Source organism: Hippocampus bargibanti, linkage group LG13 (genome assembly GCF_051943395.1).
Source record: "Hippocampus bargibanti isolate YZ-2025 linkage group LG13, ASM5194339v1, whole genome shotgun sequence".
Lineage (NCBI taxonomy): Eukaryota > Metazoa > Chordata > Actinopteri > Syngnathiformes > Syngnathidae > Hippocampus > Hippocampus bargibanti.
Window position 1 is genome coordinate 18,802,713 of NC_142746.1, and position 17,678 is coordinate 18,820,390.

General features: G+C 38.9%; 3 protein-coding genes across 6 annotated transcripts in view; all 3 read right to left on the reverse strand.

Annotated features, from left to right (window-relative positions):
* Nucleotides 1-4,624, reverse strand: vox (ventral homeobox). 2 transcript variants are annotated; one of them, XM_089012129.1, is made up of 4 exons: nucleotides 4,487-4,624; nucleotides 1,616-1,817; nucleotides 1,303-1,529; nucleotides 1-419 (listed from the first exon to the last, which is right to left on the reverse strand). In XM_089012129.1, the coding sequence occupies exons 2-4, from the start codon at nucleotides 1,773-1,775 to the stop codon at nucleotides 162-164; spliced, it is 645 nt and encodes a 214-aa protein (XP_088868255.1). In that variant the 5' UTR covers nucleotides 1,776-1,817; nucleotides 4,487-4,624; the 3' UTR covers nucleotides 1-161. The 2 variants fall into 2 exon arrangements, with proteins under 2 accessions (XP_088868255.1, XP_088868254.1); XM_089012128.1 differs by lacking the exon at nucleotides 4,487-4,624 and having other exon boundaries at nucleotides 1,616-1,868.
* kndc1 (kinase non-catalytic C-lobe domain containing 1) lies at nucleotides 4,531-15,998 on the reverse strand. The gene is made up of 14 exons (XM_089012119.1): nucleotides 15,655-15,998; nucleotides 14,295-14,385; nucleotides 14,116-14,213; nucleotides 13,838-14,022; nucleotides 12,679-12,789; nucleotides 12,450-12,597; nucleotides 10,817-10,957; nucleotides 10,429-10,614; nucleotides 10,038-10,120; nucleotides 8,701-8,860; nucleotides 8,286-8,408; nucleotides 8,050-8,109; nucleotides 6,137-6,291; nucleotides 4,531-4,759 (listed from the first exon to the last, which is right to left on the reverse strand). The coding sequence occupies exons 1-14, from the start codon at nucleotides 15,994-15,996 to the stop codon at nucleotides 4,531-4,533; spliced, it is 2,112 nt and encodes a 703-aa protein (XP_088868245.1). The 5' UTR covers nucleotides 15,997-15,998.
* Nucleotides 15,860-17,678, reverse strand: part of LOC148889630 (kinase non-catalytic C-lobe domain-containing protein 1-like) — a 13,186-nt gene continuing 11,367 nt past the window's right edge. For 2 of the 3 annotated variants that reach the window (XM_089012122.1, XM_089012120.1), the window contains exon 15: nucleotides 15,860-15,998. The gene's annotated coding sequence lies outside the window, so the exon portion shown is untranslated. Of the gene's footprint in view, nucleotides 15,999-17,216; nucleotides 17,301-17,678 lie in introns of those variants that run through there. The other variant, XM_089012121.1, reaches the window with a different exon arrangement.

Consider the following 17,678-nt stretch of genomic DNA (forward strand, 5'->3'; position numbering starts at 1 on the left):
TTTTCTGCGTTACAAAGATACATTTTATTAAATAAACTTTTTTTTCCTGACATTATTTACAACTCTTACATAAAACAACGTAACAACACAAAACAGATTTAAAAATAGTTCAAAATTGCACTTAAGTGTTTGACTGGGATGTCCTCTGCTTTAACCAGCTCTTAGTATACATGCGGGTTGTGGATCATAACATGGGACCCTGGGCGAGGGGCCATCTGTTGCTGCTGCAGGACCAGCTGGGGCACAGGGATGCGGTACAGGGCCGGTCCGGTTGCTGGGTAGTGTGGGTGCTGTCCAGAAATGGCGCTGTGGTACTGAATCGGGTGCAAATGTTGGTACATGACCGGTTGGACACGTGGAGCGAGGTCTTGAACCTCCCGTTTAAGCTTCATCCTTCGATTCTGAAACCAGGTCCTCACCTTATTTTTAAGAAAGACAAGAAAGACAACCCTTAAAGGACAACCGACACATTTTTTTGGTTTCCTAACTGACATCAGAAAAATGTTTTATAACATCTAAAATACCCAAAACACACAGGCTGATATTTTTTGTCAAATGAAAAACACAGATAAAAATGACTTGAAGTGTCCCAAAACTACATCGAAATGTCCTCAGAAAGTTTCCGTTTCAGAAGGTCCCGCCCCCTTGTTCGTGACGTCGCGCCAGGACGCCTTGCCTTGATCGAGAATCAAAACGATGGCTTCAGATTCGGAGAAGATGCTTTCTTGTTATTCATCCAGTTCTGAATATGATTCAAATAATTCTGAAGAGGAAAGCATAAATGTTTGCAATCGATTAAAGAAGTCCTTCCGTGTCATTTTGAGGCATCTGGACTGCAATGTAGCATCCCAGAAAATGCACAAGATGGCGCCCAAGCTCCGTTGGAAATGGGCTAATTTGTGTCAGCTAGTATCAAATAGTAGTCTTGGTGCAACACACAACGCTTCACCATCGCGTTATTTATGTTTTTTCCTTCTAATTTCACCATCAACATGAAGTTTTCAGACCAAACAAAGTACTCAAAATGCATTGTGCGTCGCTTTCTCGGTCAGGGGCGTTCCTTCCGTGACGTCTGGAATCGTCACCAACTCAAAAACAAGACTTCCTGAATATTCAGCGCGAGTCTTAAAACGTAAAATACAGCTATATGCCGTGGAGTCTTTGTAAAATACGCTCAGGAGAAGTCATTTGAAGTGATTTCACAAATTATGGACACAACTTGTCCTGAGGCGTCAGTTTCCTTTCAACTCCTGTCAAGATTTCATAACGCTTATTAAATATGGACATTGTAATGAAGTGTACCTGAGTTTCAGTGAGCCCCAGTTTGCGTGCTGTTTTCACCCTTTCTCCAGCATCCAGATATTTGTGCTTATCGAAGATTTTGACCAATCTGCTTATTTGCTCGTGGGTAAATTTAGTTCGTACTCGACGTGGCGAGCACGATTTCTCCGCCTCTCCCGCAGACGACAGACACTCCGACGAAGCCGCTTCGCTATCGTAGCCTGAAGAATAACCGCTCGTTTCTGAACCTGACAAAAAATGGCGATTTTAGTTAAAATCGTGTTGACGATGCTAGCAGAACAGAACCATAGCTAGCTAGCAAGCTAGCACTTACTTGGTGTTGTGCAGCGTGTTGAATGCGAAGCAGAGGTCACCACTGATTCTTTAGCTTTAAACGACTTTGTTTTGGGCTGCAGGTAACTTTTTCCAAACCCGGGGGGGCTCGGTTGCACCATGCAGGGGATGTGCGGCTTGCAGATGAGAACGTTGCCCATTCCGACATCTTGTTTCTCTTCCAACGCGCTGTCACGGTGGCTCTGGGCGAGCCAATCCACAGAAAAGTAAACCACCATGTTCTCGATAGTAGTTTGCGACCTGTCCAACAAGTGTCAATACAAGTGTGGAAGCAATCCCCCTCCCCATGATAGCTGCTATATAAAGGAGTGGGCCGAGCGCCATCATTTGCATTTGTTGAAAGACTTGTTAACGCCCGATCGATTCACATGATTAGAAGTTAATGGCTCGTTACTGAAGTCTTTGCATATCCTGTGAGTGTGTGAAGACCTGGCGCCACTGAGCCTGTGAAAACAACCGCCCCCCACATGCATTTGTCGGACCTTGAGTGAAACCGTGATCTCCAGCAAAACACGTATGGAGTTATTTTAAACATCAATGCAACGCAAGAGACACGTTGCTATTTATAGAACAGGGAAAAAAAATGATATCCAAGTAAATCTAAATTACGCAACTCGGTGGAAATATCGTAACACCAAAATTGCAACGATTTAAAACACTCATTTAATCCTTTGTATGTCAACAAATTACCAATAAACCAAAACACAAAAAATAACTTACTCAACTAAATTATGCCCACAAACATTCTGATGATTTTACACACGCAAATAAAGACGTTTCTATAAGTTTTTATGTTGCTTATATGTCCTAGTTTCGTAGTAGTGACTACAAATGGAGAATGTAGGGATAAACTCAAAAAAGACGAATATACCTGTTTTTATTCCTTTTTTATTTACAAAGTATAAAGAAACAGAGAGAACAATCCATAAATGAAATAATCAGTAAATTAGATTAGGCGAAATGTGTGCTGTAATCTATATGGAGGAACTACCAACAATTAAAGTACCGCATTTGCCCTTTTGTAACCGGGCCATCACGTTCTTGTGTTGACATGTCTGCGACACCCCAGTGCGCCATGGCGCCAGCGACCTGCAACCGTCCCGCATTTGGCCCAAAAGCATTCAGACGTTCCAGATCAAAGGTTTTTACAGGAGCAACACAATTACTGTTGAATGTCGAGCCATTCAAATGGAAATAAGAATAACAAGCCGCAAGGAAACCCGGATTCGATGTTAAAAAGAAGAGCACAAAGTCAACCCGGAAACCATTCAAAAGTTAGGGAGTGTCTCAAAATTATTTATTTTTCTGAATCGAGTTTCATTGAAGTTCTTACGTGTTCAACAATTCGTTCGCAGCAATGCCTTCAGGTGACAACAAAGCCCCTCCACGCGAGGTCACGGCAAGAACAAATGCATCTAAAACGATCGTTATTTTTATGACAATGCTGATAAGACGCCGACTCTGGTCTTGCAAGCTATCAATCTTCTGTCTCGGAGGAGTCAGAGTCCCCTTTGGCATTTTAAGAGGAGCTATCTCAAAAGCTTTGAAGATGCTCCTTGATAATCAAGAAAGAAGGGGGAAAAAAGAGGGCGCGTGACGTCGCCTTCACGCTGCGCCGATTTCCTCACAGCTGACAGCGGCATTGTGCATTTGAATGTTATCACCCATTGAAATGCTACTGTGTCAAATTCCGTATCGATCGCAATACAGTAAACCCTCGTTTATCGCGAGAGATACGTTCCAAAAATAGCCTGCGATAGGTGAAATCCGCGAAGTACAATGTAGTAAAAATAAAATAAAAATTACAATGCAAAAGTGTACATACTGCAGAATGAACAAAAATTAAAACCTTTTTTTTTTTTAATAGTATGAAGAACAGTGTTGTAAAACAATATTTTGCTGCTGCGTCTATTCGTCCTGACTCCGCTGGGCTGTAGCGTCTTTTTCTACTGAAGGAGTCTTTCTCGTAGTTGTTGGCATTGTTGGCACTGTCTTTTTTTTTTAGAATAGAGAACAGCTCATAGGGCAGAACTGTCAATGCCATTGTGTTTGATTTTATTCTGCTTTGTTTGAAGTGTTGTTTGTTTTTTACTTTGTTTGCACATTTGCATGCCATTAATAAAAAAAAAAAGTTTTTTTTCCCCCCTGAAAAAAAATCTGCGATGCACTGAAGCCACGATAAGTGAACCGCAAAGTAGCGAGGGATCACTGTATTGACTTTGTTGAAACTTGAACACGATATTAAAGAGCATTTCATTGCTTTATCACACCTTTCTTATTTGGATTGGATGTACCTTTATTTGTCTCGCAGTGGAGACATTTACATTTCACACCAAGCAAAGTTATGAAAAGAAGAGGAAAGGAAAGAAAGAAGTAGAAAAACAAAATACAGGAGCTGCTGGAAAGGCAGCCACTATCGCAGTGCTATCTTGAAGAAACCAAAAACAAGACTAAAAATAATAATAATAATACATTTCATTTCTAAGCGCCTTTCAAAACTCTCAAGGTCACTTTACAGTCACGGATACGTTTTTTCCTGTGTGTGAGCAGCGGCAGCCATACGCGCCAGCGTTCACTCAACCAGCTTATATAACTCCAGACCAGTATACTTTAGGAATTAACACTTTTTGTTCCTGATGGAAGAAGAGAACATAAGGTTTCTTACGTTGCATTGAATGTTTATGTTGTCCTAAAAACGCAATATTCGCTGGGTCTTGGAATTAGAGTGACAATGACAAAAACCCTGGCACTAGAGTGGACACATTTTTACACATGTCTGGCAGTGAATGAGTTAAAGAGAATTTTCACATTCTACTGTTGTGGTAACAGAAAATTAAACGCAGTGGTTCACCTGTGGTCCGCTGAGTGAGGATGGCGTGGGGGTCAAGGCAGTGCTCACTGGAAGGAGGCCTTCACCTTTCTCAGGGTAGCCTCAACTCGCTTTGTTTGACGCTCAGTGGTCTGTTGAGAATCAGCATCATCGGCAGCAGGTAAGAGTAGGATGTCGGAATTGCCAAGCTTGTTGATGCGGTGGCGAAGGTAGGCCTGCATGTCCCGGTCTGGATCGTAGGTGAAAATGACCTCCTGGAAAGCGTGGACCTGACTCACCACCTTTGCGATTCTCCTTTCAAAGCCCGTAATGGGATGATGAGAGGAACATGAGATGGGATCAGAAACATGAAATCAGAATATGAAAAATGGTTCTCTCCCCCCCCCCCCCCCCCCAAAGTAGCTTCAACATTTTTTTTTTCCTGTGGCCTAATTTGAAGACAACATTGAAGGACCCTGGTTTGAGCCCAACCAGCTGTTTCTCTGCTTGTGTCTGCTGGATCTTTTGACCTGGGCATCTGGCTATTCCCAGCGGTAACGAAGCATCTGGATCTTTTTCCAATCAAACCCACCTCCCACGGGCACAATCTGCTACAGCAGTGGCAAAGCTTGAATTCAACAGCTGCATTATTTCTTTTCCAACTTGCCCCCTTGCTGTGACTCAGCATCTGGTCAATCTGAAGGAGAGGAGTGGGTCCATGCCATCGATGGATACTTGGTATGCATAAAATAAGCCATTTTCAACTAAAGGCAGGGGTGTCAAAGTCATTTTTTTTGTCGCGTTGTATTGTCCTGACTGATTACTTCTATTGTCCTGCCTGAGTATGAGGTCTACAACTGGCCTGATTGCCCCATTTGCTTTGGTATCACCTCATCAGCATAACTAAGCCTATGTTGCCTAAGAAGTCTGTTGTACGAACGATCCAAATTGAACCTCAGCCCATCATGGCGGTTTAGTGAAGAATTTTGCTGTTTTATGTAAATAGCTTCTTTTTACTCCCCTTTCAAACCATCTATTTTCTTTCACTAAGATTTTAACCTCATTTTCGTCAAATGAGCTTGTAGGTGCATATGTACTGCCGATTGAGGCCCACTAGTATTATCCCTGCGATGTTGATAAAGTCTTTTTTTTGAGAATTTATTTTGTCTCCCCAATGTATTGCTACAAAGAAGTACAGATGACGGCTGAAGAAACCTTTTCATCGATGGACCACTCCTGTATGACTGAGAGCTTACACAGAAGAATAATGACTGTTAATGTGGTTTTATAACTAAAAATATGATTTTTAGCAAGCATAATGGTATTTCACATGTTTGATTTGCTTTCGCGGGCCGAAAAGAAATTGTGGCGGGCCGGATTTGTCCCCCGGGCCTTGACTTTGACACCTGTGGTTTAAGGGATTTTGGTTTGCACTAAATGAGTGAGTGTATCCATGAATGCATCCTATACTACTTTAACATTGAAAAAAAGGGTAAAATATCAGACGCACACTGAGGCCTGAGCTACATTCACGCATCACAGGAAATGGTAGTTTTTCAATGAAAATCAGGGTTTCTGAAAAGTCTACCCAAACACATTTTTAAATAAAAAGTCAAGGAAAGTACCTTAGTTCATCCAACTGCTGTTCAACATTCTATCAGCTGACATTTAACCCCTGACATTTTACCTTACCTAAGCTTTGTCCACTTGAAAGCTCCGCTCGTGACCGTAAAGGCTCCAATTTCCAGCTGTTGAACGTGCATGGCCAGGATGTGCGCTGACGGCAGGGTGGGTTTTCGCTTTTGTTCTCCCACCATCAGACACATGTCATCACTTTTCAGGAACACCTGAGGAGAATGGAGTTCATTCATATAGACGTATCAGGTCGGAGAAGAAAATATAGTTATAAGCAGAGAAGACTCATGGTGGGCAGTTCAGTGCCTTGCTCAAGAGTTGCCTGACAGTCATCAGGATTGAGATTTAAAAAAATGTTCTCGAGTCCGTGAAAGTCCTTTACAGAATTAACATGGTTCGAACGTTACATATATAACGATAGATGTCCAGTTAACGCGATTTTTCTTGGTGACAGTTTGGACTGGAAAACAGATTACAGTGGTACCTCAACTTTCCACATTTCTTCATATGAAATTTTGAAGTTACAAAACGCCTCAATGGGAAAATATTGTCTCCAGTTGCAAAACAAATGTCAAGATTTGAAAGGTAAAAATACAGTATGGTCTGCTATTCGCAGCTTTGAGTTTTCTGAATACAACATAATCATTTACGTATTCGTTTTTAAATTAATTGTAAAATAAAAATGCATGTTTTTTCATATTTAGGATTCACATGTAGGCAAAATTATTGCAAAATTACGCTAATATTATGTAAATATGACCCCTCATAAAAAAGTGTTCACCAGTAGGGCGAACGCTCCTTATGCTCACATTTGCCTTTTTTTTTTTTTTTACAAAATCCCAGGTAGAAAAAAACACTTTCCAGAGAGAAAATTAGCTTAAAATGCCAAAAAACAATGAAGATGCGGTTAAAATTTAACTAATTCACTGCCAGACATGTGCAAAAATGTGTCTCCTCCAGTGCCAGAGTTTTTGTCATTTGTCATTTGTCATTTTTCATTCGAATTCCAGCACCCACAGAATATTGAGTTTTAGGACTACATAAAAATTCAACGCAGCGTAAGAAACCTGAGATGCTCTTCTTTCATCAGAAAAAAAAGAGTTAATTCCTAAATTATATGGATTTGGAGTTCCAAAACGCCTCAATAGGAAAATATTGTCTCCAGTTACAAAACAAATGTAATGAGGGCGGGTGTCCAAAATACAATACAATACATACTTATCGTTTTATACAGCGCTTTAACAACAGGTGAAGCTGGAACAAAGCGCTAACGTGGAAATGAAGGCCCCTTGTGGAAGGGAAAAAAAAACATTGCCAGAGGTATGACCAGCGCTTTATCGGCACACCCCCGCAAGAAAAACCAAAACCCGAACAAATTCGGGAATTGCGCTCTACATCATATTTTCAATTCTCGAATAAATTCATGAATTGCAGTGAATGAGTTAAATGACCATTATTTTTATTTTTTACTCTATTTGTTATTTATATGATGCACAATTATGTATTGCACAATAATTTAATTATCACATTTATTTGTTATATATTTTGATGCATTTTCATGCTTGAGAAAACATATATGTCTGGATTTTGGAACAGATAAGGGCATTTACATGGAAAACATGTCTTGATTTACAATTTTTTCTCATGAAGACATTTTTCCAGATCCAATTGATTATAACACGATTGAACTCATGTAATGGCAATCATTGCAATTGTCCATATTGTAGATTGTGATGTCAAAGTGATTGCTCCAGAGACCAGATTCTTGTTCGCAGTTCCAAGTATAGATTATTTATGTATAAGGTTCTTTTGGAGGTAGATCTTAGTGGAAATGGCAGCTGTGAGCACACGTGAGTTGTTTTCCGATTGATTTCCTTGCCCTGAAGCCCAATTTTAAAATGTGTGGCCAGACTGGCCTTCAGATTGGCAATCCCCTTGTGCATACACACACACACGCACACAAGCTGCACCTGCACGGCTCGTAGCTCCTCCAAAATTTCAAGCATCTTGGAAGACAGATGTTTCCAAGCCTGTAAGAAAATTAAAAAAAGGAAGATATTTTTTGCTTTTTAATTTTGTTCAGCATAGTGTAGCTTTAAAGTAGCCCTGAGCAAAGCAGTGTTGGGAAAAATAAAACACAGAACTCATTCTCACCACAGATGTTGAGACTTAAACATTTGAAAACAAAATAGTGAGTCATCCTTACTGGTAATTGCCTGACAATCATATTCTCCAGACCTTGGAGGGCCTGCATGGCTGTCGCAAAATTCCGGAATTCATAGCAATGCTTCCCAATCCACAGATACTTTGAGAGCAAGGCAACTTGTTCCTGGATGAGGGAAACAAATTACATCATAAACTGTCCACTGTAGTAACTGCCATCAGTGAAAGGGTTAATTGAGTAAACATTAAAGCGTGATGAGTGCATATTGTGATCTTTTTATTTGAGTAATATGTCAGTCCGTACTGTGCCATATGTCGTTTAACAGCACAATGACTATTTTAAAGAGTTTCTGTACAGGCACACACCTCTTGTGACCCCCAAAATGTCTTCAGGCAATCACAATAGCCGAGAGAAGGAAAAACAGCCACAAATGGATTGTACATTTTGCACACCTCACCTTGACTGAGTCGCAGATGATTATTTCGCAGGTGATCCATTTCATAACGCTGTCAGAATAAGCAAGCAGTTGCTGGAGATAAGGGTCTGATGGTGTCCATACGTGTGGCAGGTTGCTGCCCTCTACTGGTGGAGTTTGTGGCGACACATTATTTGAGATGCTGTTAGACAAGGAATGTTAGGGAAAACATATTAACAAGATATATAAATACATGTACAAATATTGATAATTGTGTTTTATTACACATTGCGCTTTAGCAACAGCTGAATTGTAACAAAGCGCTTAACATGGACAACTATTATATACAGGAAATAAAGTAGTCACAAAGATAGTAGAACGCACCAGGGGTAAAACTAAGAGCAATATACTGTATATATATATATATATATATATATACACACACACACACACACACACACACACACATATATATATATATATATATATATATATATATATATATATATATATATATATATATATATATATATATATATATATATATATATATATATATATATACATATACACACACACACATATATATATATATACACACACACATACATATATATCTATATATAAACATATACATACACACACACACACACACATATATACATACATACATACATATATATATATATATATATATATATATATATATATATATATATATATATATATATATATATATATATTCACCCCCCCTAAAAAAACAATAATTATCTAGGGGTAAAACTAAGAGCAATATACTCTATCTATCTATCTATCTATCTATCTATCTATCTATCTATCTATCTATCTATCTATCTATCTATCTATCTATCTATCTATCTATCTATCTATCTATCTATCTATCTATCTATCGATGAATATGCATGGGAAGTTAAGCAAATCACATTATTTTTGCCCAACTGACCAACTTTTACTTGGGGATGGTTAAAAACATGTTTATTGAGAAGACAAAATGTCACTCAAGTAATGAAATGGAATGTGTTGAATTCTGGCTGAAAATCTGATGGCCATCTAATCTCAAGGATCTCTACCACCCACCACATCACATCAGTTCTGCAACAACTGTTTATTTTTTGATTAATGTGTGCCTTGTGTTCAATTTTCATTATGTACTGCAGTCTTAACAGGTGCAGTTGTTTTGCTGTAGCAAAAAAAAAGTTGAATTGACGGAAATGTGTATGATCTAGTAGTGTCGGTGGTATTTGTATTGAAAAAAAATAGCGGTAACAGCGAATTTTACATGATTAAAGTACAATGATGCTTTGGATTTCTTATTTGCGGGGAGTAAAATAATATTATAACATTGCTGGATAACTTACTTGTCTTTCCTAGAGGGCTTATCGATGATGCCTCGTATTCTGGAGTTGAGGAAATGAACCGGATGACATTGGTGGAAAATGTCCTGCATTGGAAAAGATTGGCTGACAATAATAAATCAGCCATGATGTGATGTCTCCCTCTAGCGTTTAAGAAAAATACTCGTGAATAATACAATTTCACACATGATGTCTCCTCGTTCGTTCACCCATTTTCACAGCGGTTAAAGGTGCTTCCATATATGGCTGTCACGTAACTGACATTGTGGTGAAAAGATGTCAAAGTATCCTGATGACAAAGCTATCCAAACTTGAATCTGCAATCTTCAATTTGGGAATTTCTAGAAGTTTATGACACTGAAGTTTATTGGAAAAATGTTGATTTTTGATATACCTGCTGCAGAAGGGTGAGTTGCTGAGCAACATGCATTGCGCTGTAATTTTTCTGGATGAAGATGACTTTCTCATCACTGCTGGAAGGATCATACGCCAGAGAGATGGAGCAAGGCACGGGCAAAGCAGCAACTATGGAGAAGGCCTTTTCTTTTGGCATGGGTGCTGAAATTTCGGCCACTGTTTCCTAAAGTACCAATTTAGAAGAATTTGAGACGTTGTTTTTGCAACAATTACCGAATTTGAATGAGACAAAAAAAAATTACTGTCGTATTACATCATGGTTTTTGATCGTATTCAAGATTAGTAACTTAAAATGTCAATTTCGCTTGGCAAACTTGCCCTCTATAAGTAAGAGGACATTTTTGACTCTGATCCATCCTTTTCACCTGATCCTCAGTTGACAATGGACCGCAAAAGGATTGCGCAACACAACCAATTTGACTCTCTCTGATTGTGCTCCAAATTGTTCTTGGAGGACTGTGGAGAGCAGCAAGTAGGACCCGCCCTCGCACGTCGACTGGAATTACCTGGGAGAAAACAAGAAACAGTTTCAGATAACCATTATTGTCCTGAGCTGTTTTTATTTTGTCTGAATATGTTTGATTAATTCTAATATCGGCAAATACTGTAAAACAGGGGTGTCAAAGTCATTTTTTTGCCGCGGGCCACATTGTAGTTATGGTTTCCTCTCGAGGGCCGTTATGAATTTGGGGAACCCATTAGAATGTTTAAATCCCTTCAAATATTACATATAGAGCACACGGCAAATTAATGAATAACTCGTTTTCAAATCTGAAGTCAAGAATAATGACTTTTATTGTGGTTGACATCCAAAAATATGAAATTTTGGCTCAGATTTTAGCAATCATCATGGCATTTAACAAGTTTGATTTGCTTTCGCGGGCCGAAAAAAATGATGTGGCGGGCCGGATTTGGCCCGCGGGCCTTGACTTTGACACCTGTGCTATAAAAGTATATGTTTGAATTTACAAATGATAGGATTTTTTCCTTTATTCTACAAATCAGTGATTCCGAACTATTGTCACTCTGCCATCTGCATTTTTCAATTGTTGTAAAGTTTTGACCCATTTACAGAATGTTTTTTAATAGGTATTTTTTTTAATGTTTTTTTTGGCATAAATCTTAAAGGACAAGCGATGCCTCCGGACAAGTTGTGTCCATAATTTGTACAATTACTTCAAATAACTTCTACTTCTATTTTACAAATATTCCACTGCATATAGCGATATTATACGTTTTAAGATTCGCGCTGAATAGTCAGGAAGTCTTGTTTTTGAGTTGGTGACGATGCCCCTGACCGAGAAAGCGACACACAATGCATTTTGGGTACTTCGTTTGGTCTGAAAACTTTGTGTTGATCTTCGTGTTGAAAATAACGCGATGGTGAATCGTTGTGCGTTGCACCAAGACTACTATTTGATACTAACTGACACAAATTCCCAGCAGACAAATTAGCCCATTTCCAACGGAGCTTGGGCGCCATCTTGTGCATTTTCTGGAACGCTACATTGGAGTCCTGATGGCTCGAATTGATATGGGAGGACTTCTTGAATTGATTGCAAACATTCGTGCTTTCCTCTTCAGAACTATTTGAATCATATTCATAACTGGATGAGTAACAAGAAAGCATCTTCTCCGAATCTGAAGTCATTATTTTGATTCTCGAGCAAGGAAAGACGTCTTGGCGTGACGTCACGAACAAGGGGGCGGGACTTTCTGAAACTGAAACTTCCTGAGGTTATTTTGAAGTAGTTTTGGGACACTAAGTCATATTTATTGGTGTTTTTCATTTGACTAAAAATATCAGCCTGTGTGATTTGGGTATTTTAGATGTTATAAAACATTTTTCTGATGTCAGTTAGGAAACAAAAAATAGTGTTTAAATGTTGAAAATGGCTTTTTGTCTGCTAATGGCTGAAAAACAAGACATTTTGGGGAGGTCACCAGTAAAGACAGCATCATATTTTGCAATACATAGTGTTGTCATTGTGTGGTTACCGCAGCATGAAGGAAGTTTTCCAAAACATCCACAATGTTGGACTTTGGTATGAAATCGACTGTTTTACAATCCATAATCCACACATGCAACAAGTCCAAACTGCGGTGCATGATATTCGCACGATTTTCCGATCTGTCTGGACATTCTCTGTCAAAGTAAAAGCAGGATGTTCATGCACCGTTTGCAATTAAATTTAGTATTACGTATACTGGTGCATTCATATTGTACCTGACGACACCGATGAACATTTCCATGATAAACTGTAGTAACTGCTCAGAAGTGCAGAAAAAGCGATAGGTATACAGGAACTGCTGGATGAACCCCTCGAAAACAGCGTTTCTGTGCAAAAAGAATATAGCATGACCCTGAATATATGACGGTGAGTTGAAGGTGAAGAAAGAGAGAAAGAACTGTAAAAAAAAGTCATAATTTAGGTTATTACTGCCACTTTTTGTCGTGTGTGTGTGTGGTAAAATATATGTAGGGTTATCGAAATCATCTTTTTATTTGCACACACCGGAAAAGACACATTGCAGATCTAATTTTTTTTTGGTGGGTACATGTAATCTTTTTCTTTTAAGTACCGTATTTTCCAGTATATAAGGCGCACCGGACTATAAGGTGCACCGTCAATGAATGAAAAAAAGTTATCCAAGTATAATATATAAACATTTTTTCCCCCAAATATAAGGCACACCGCATTATACGGCGCTACATTAAAGGCTGAGGTTACGCACTATTCTGCCACAGGGGGAAATGGAGTTGGTGGCTGCTGACAGTAGTTGCAAGACCTGTTGTGGCTGCCGCTGCTCACCCGCACAAAAACATTCTGTGACTGTAAAGTGTCCTTGAGAGTTTTGAAAGGCGCTTAGAAATGAAATGTATTATTATTATTAATATGACATATATACATATAAGGCGCACCTGCAGATAAGGTGCGGGGTCATCATCTGAATAAAATGAAGAATTTTGGGTGCACCTTATACACTGGAGAATACGGTAATATTTTCATTTACACACACTGTACATGGAAAAAGATGGTAAAATACGTCTTGAGAACTCAACACTTATGCAAGATCTCACATAAATCAAATTTGTCTGCATCATCTGTACATACAAGCAAAGTAAAAATTACTCAATACAGTTACATATATCAAATATGCTTTTTATACTGCATTTTTATACTTGCACAGTTCTTTTTATGAACCATTTTTTCGCAGTTATACATTTCAGTCTTCTAAACTTTCTATTCTACATAGAATACTTTGTTTTTATCTTATCACCAGCCACCCCATTCAATTTCTCTGCTGTAGATTGCAAATTTCCCCATTGCGGGACTATTTAAAGGCTTTCTGATTCTGATGACCGTATCAACATTTCAAAATACCTTGCATAAAGGTAAGCCATGAGACCGAGAGGAGTTCCTGCTTGCAGAATAGTTTTTCCTTTGCATGTTGCAAAGCTCAAGATGGAAGTGTCCTCAGAGGTTTGGGCAGCCATGGAGTTCAGCCCACAAGCAGACAAAGAGGTCAGTACTGCAATGTCTGAACCCCATTGATCTACACTTTTTGCCTGCAGGACAACAAGAAATCATTCGTCGGTACGAATAGCAAATGTTAAGTGAAGTATGCAGGGGTGGGAGCGGGGGGGTGACTTTCAGAGCACCTCTAGGTATTTCTTGACATTATCCAAGAAGATCACTTTGGATCTCAGCTCTTCAAGCTGTGCCTTGAGTTTGAGCAGTATTCCTTTGCTTTCAAAACCTTTGACATAGAAATATTTACTTTTTTTTTTGTTGAAAGACACAAATACCACAAGAGCGGGCACAGTGGCCAATCACAAACCTTTTTTTTTCTCTTGCTGAATCAGTTTCTGGTAGAAATTTCTCATTTTCTTAAAATTCCTTGTTTCAATGATCAGTTGCTGCTGCAGCTCCTGTTGAAGACAAAAGCGACATAGTCTTAAACCACATTTGTAATGCTTTGAAGATGCCACCGGGCATTTATACAGTGGCTTTATGTTTTTTGTTCTGTCTCAGCACTATGGCAACAGAAGCAACAGATCCTTTGATGTTAACTGGGTGAAATGGCAATCAATTTATGCTTAACATGAGTTGGTGCCTGATACAGTGTCATGAAAAAAAAAAGTCCTGATCTCTGTATTCTCTTCATATTTATCACATCCAAAGTTTCCAGTTCATCAAACCAATTGGCCTGTTCTAGATTCTTTGGATACTTCCCGGATGAGACGTCCATACTCTTTTAGCTAGTCGACCATACACTTGCCATTGCTTCCAGTTTTAACATTTTCCAGACTAAATCTTGAATTGTAATTTAAAACAGATTCTTATCTTACAGACAGTGTATTGTCGGTGTTCAAATACCTGACATGTTTCGGCGTCTACTTGAATTGTTTCTTGAGATCTTGTAGCCTACTTAACTGTGCCTGACAGATTCTATTCACGTGATTTCTTGATTCAATATAAGTGGTGCTAATGTGTTGCCTAGGAAACTCAGCTTTTCCAAAACAGTCCTTAGACACAGTTAGCAGCACTATGTGACTCAACAAGGAAGAAGGCAATCATTTTTTTCACGTAGGGACAGGTAATAGCTGGCTAGCTATTAGCTATCTATTGGCTTGCTAGCTAGCTTTCTATCTCTTATTCTTACTATTCTATTCGAGTTACTTCCGGGTTGAGTGAACGCTAGCGCGTGTGGCTGCCGCTGCTCACCCGCAGAAAAAATATCCTGTGACTGTAAAGTGTCTTTGAGAGTTTTGGAAGGCGCTTATAAATGACATGTATTTTATATATATATATATATATATATATATATATATATATATATATATACAGTAAAGTCTCGTTATATCGATATCGGATATATCGGATATATCGATAGTCCCGGTTATATCGATACTATTTTTATGCACGCACGGAAAAAATTACATGGAAACGGGGTCGGATATATCGATAGTCCCGGTTATATCGATATTTTTTCGGACTCCCTTGAATATCGATATAACGAGACTTTACTGTATATATATATATATATATGGAAAAATATTTGAAAAAGAGCACAGGAAAAGACAAATCCAGTGGTGCCAAACTGAGGTTTCCAATGCATCACAAAAAAAAGTCATCATTACAGTTAAAGGTCAAGTACTGTATGACTGTTTACAACAAAGTTTGAAGTTGACACTCACCTGAGTTTTCACATCCAGACATGGCGATTCTGTGTACTGGCCAAGATTCATGGCATATTCAATCACGTCAGGGCTAAAACAATCCTCTCCAAAGAAAGCCAAGTCCCAGGCCGGCCTGAAATTTAGGTCTGGACTCTCTAATTTAGATGTCGATGAGATTAGCAGAAAATTGCTTTCGTCCGTTTCCTCTAAGCTGTCCATACTCATCTGTTCTTCACAAGTATCAGCCAAACTCGTCGTCCCCTCGGAATGACAGTCAGCTTGAGAAGGACTTTCATGACTGACCCCAGCGGAGTGGTCTCCAGTCTCAGAGAGCCCTGCGTCTGAACCGTCGTCGTCCATGTCTGAGTGGAGTGTGTAGAGATGGGTCAGTGAGAAGGAACAAAGAGAGCTGACTGAATCACATGGGCAGTGAAAAAAAAGAGATGAAGTTACTGACGAGCAACACAACGAGTAAGCCATCGGCACTGAGGAGTATTTCAATTACACAATGAATCCACTGTGATGAGTTTAAAGGCCATTAACTCATATTCCGTTCCTCATCATCGAGTTTTTTTTCTTCCGTTTTATGTTTGATTCTAATCAACAATGTGATACCATGGATGAAAAGGTGTGTTTAGTGTTGCCCAATAAGTTATTTTTCATAGCATGCCTAAATTTAGGTTTTTGGGGAAGGGGTGGGGGGGCAGCCTCAGTTCATGTGACCTTCATCAGCAACAGAGAAAGAATACGTTTTGACAAACACAAGAAAACGGCTTTGGGATCCATAGTACTAGCTTCTCACTGGTTTTAGGTAGCTTCTCTAATGTTTATAAAAGTATTTATTTTGGTCCGACACAAAGATAATTAACTCATTCAGTTCCATTCAAAAATTTGTTGGGGAGTTGAAAATATGACGTAGAGCGCCATTCCGAAATTTGTTTGGTTTTTTTTTATTGTTTGGGTGCTGATAAAGCGCTGGCCATGGCCTCTGGCAATGTCTTTTTCTTTACACAAGGTGGCAGCATTTCCCTTTTTTTCCACATTAGTGTTTTTGTTCCAGCTTCAGCTGTTGTTAAAGCCCTATATAAACCAAGATTTATGTGTTGTATTTTGGACAGTCACCCTCATTTCAAGCTCATATAACTCCAGACCCATATAATTTAGGAATTAACTTTTTTTTTCTCTGATGAAAGAAGAGAGTCTAAGGTTTCTTACGATTGAGTTTTAGACTGATTGAATGTTTATGTCGTCCTAAAACTCAATCTAATGTGGATCCTGGAATTTGAGTACCAATGACAAAAACCCTGGCACAGGAGTGGACACATTTTTGCACGTCTGGCAGTGAATGAGTTAATTTTGCTTTCCTGGAAGATGACAGAAATCCGAGAATAAATATCTGAAACTCCGAAAAAAAAGAATGAATAATTGAATTTCAGAAGAACGATCAATACATTTGTTCATCAATGAGTTGTTGATTGATTATCAATCCACCTATTTTCCAATCTGCTTTATCCCCTCAAGGCTTGCGGTTTGAGCTGAAAACCTATCCCAGCAGTTTGCATATTCTCCCCGTGTGAGCATGAGAAAAACATGCATGGCAGGCTGATTGAACACCCCAAAACATCCCAAGGTGCGAGTGCAAATGGTTGTTCATTTCTGCGACCCTAATGACAATAAAGCGGTCCGGAAAATTAAATGGAAATCACCACATATTTTAAAGACAGAGATTGAACACAAAACCATAAATCATATTAAATGAAAAGCATCCGCAAAATAAGATTTTACCCTCGATTCGGTCCTCTTTGATTTCTTAGTGCACATAAATGAAAAGAGACATGAGAACAATTGTTTGCTTCCATTCATGTTTCCACTATAACACTTCAGTACTCCTTCTCAAGAGATTTACACATCATTAATAGTGAAGAGTAGATTCAACATAGCTCCTCAATGTGCTTCGACGCTACTCAGCATTCAGTCAGACAAAACTTGTTTCCACGGGCAACACTAATGCTTCTTAGATTATGCATACAAGCATTCATGTT

What these genes read in the sequence shown, in the direction of transcription:
- vox (XM_089012128.1), bottom strand. Translation starts at nt 1,853, where the DNA reads ATGGTGGTTTACTTTTCTGTGGATTGGCTCGCCCAGAGCCACCGTGAC. An exon ending in AACACGCTGCACAACACCAA is followed by an intron (nt 1,530 to 1,615) that starts GTAAGTGCTAGC and finishes ATTTTTTGTCAG; the next exon opens with GTTCAGAAACGAGCGGTTAT. An exon ending in TGGGGCTCACTGAAACTCAG is followed by an intron (nt 420 to 1,302) that starts GTACACTTCATT and finishes CTTAAAAATAAG; the next exon opens with GTGAGGACCTGGTTTCAGAA.
- kndc1 (XM_089012119.1), bottom strand. Translation starts at nt 15,996, where the DNA reads ATGGACGACGACGGTTCAGACGCAGGGCTCTCTGAGACTGGAGACCAC. An exon ending in ATGTTCATCGGTGTCGTCAG is followed by an intron (nt 12,598 to 12,678) that starts GTACAATATGAA and finishes TTACTTTGACAG; the next exon opens with AGAATGTCCAGACAGATCGG. An exon ending in AAGCCCTCTAGGAAAGACAA is followed by an intron (nt 8,861 to 10,037) that starts GTAAGTTATCCA and finishes CTTGTCTAACAG; the next exon opens with CATCTCAAATAATGTGTCGC.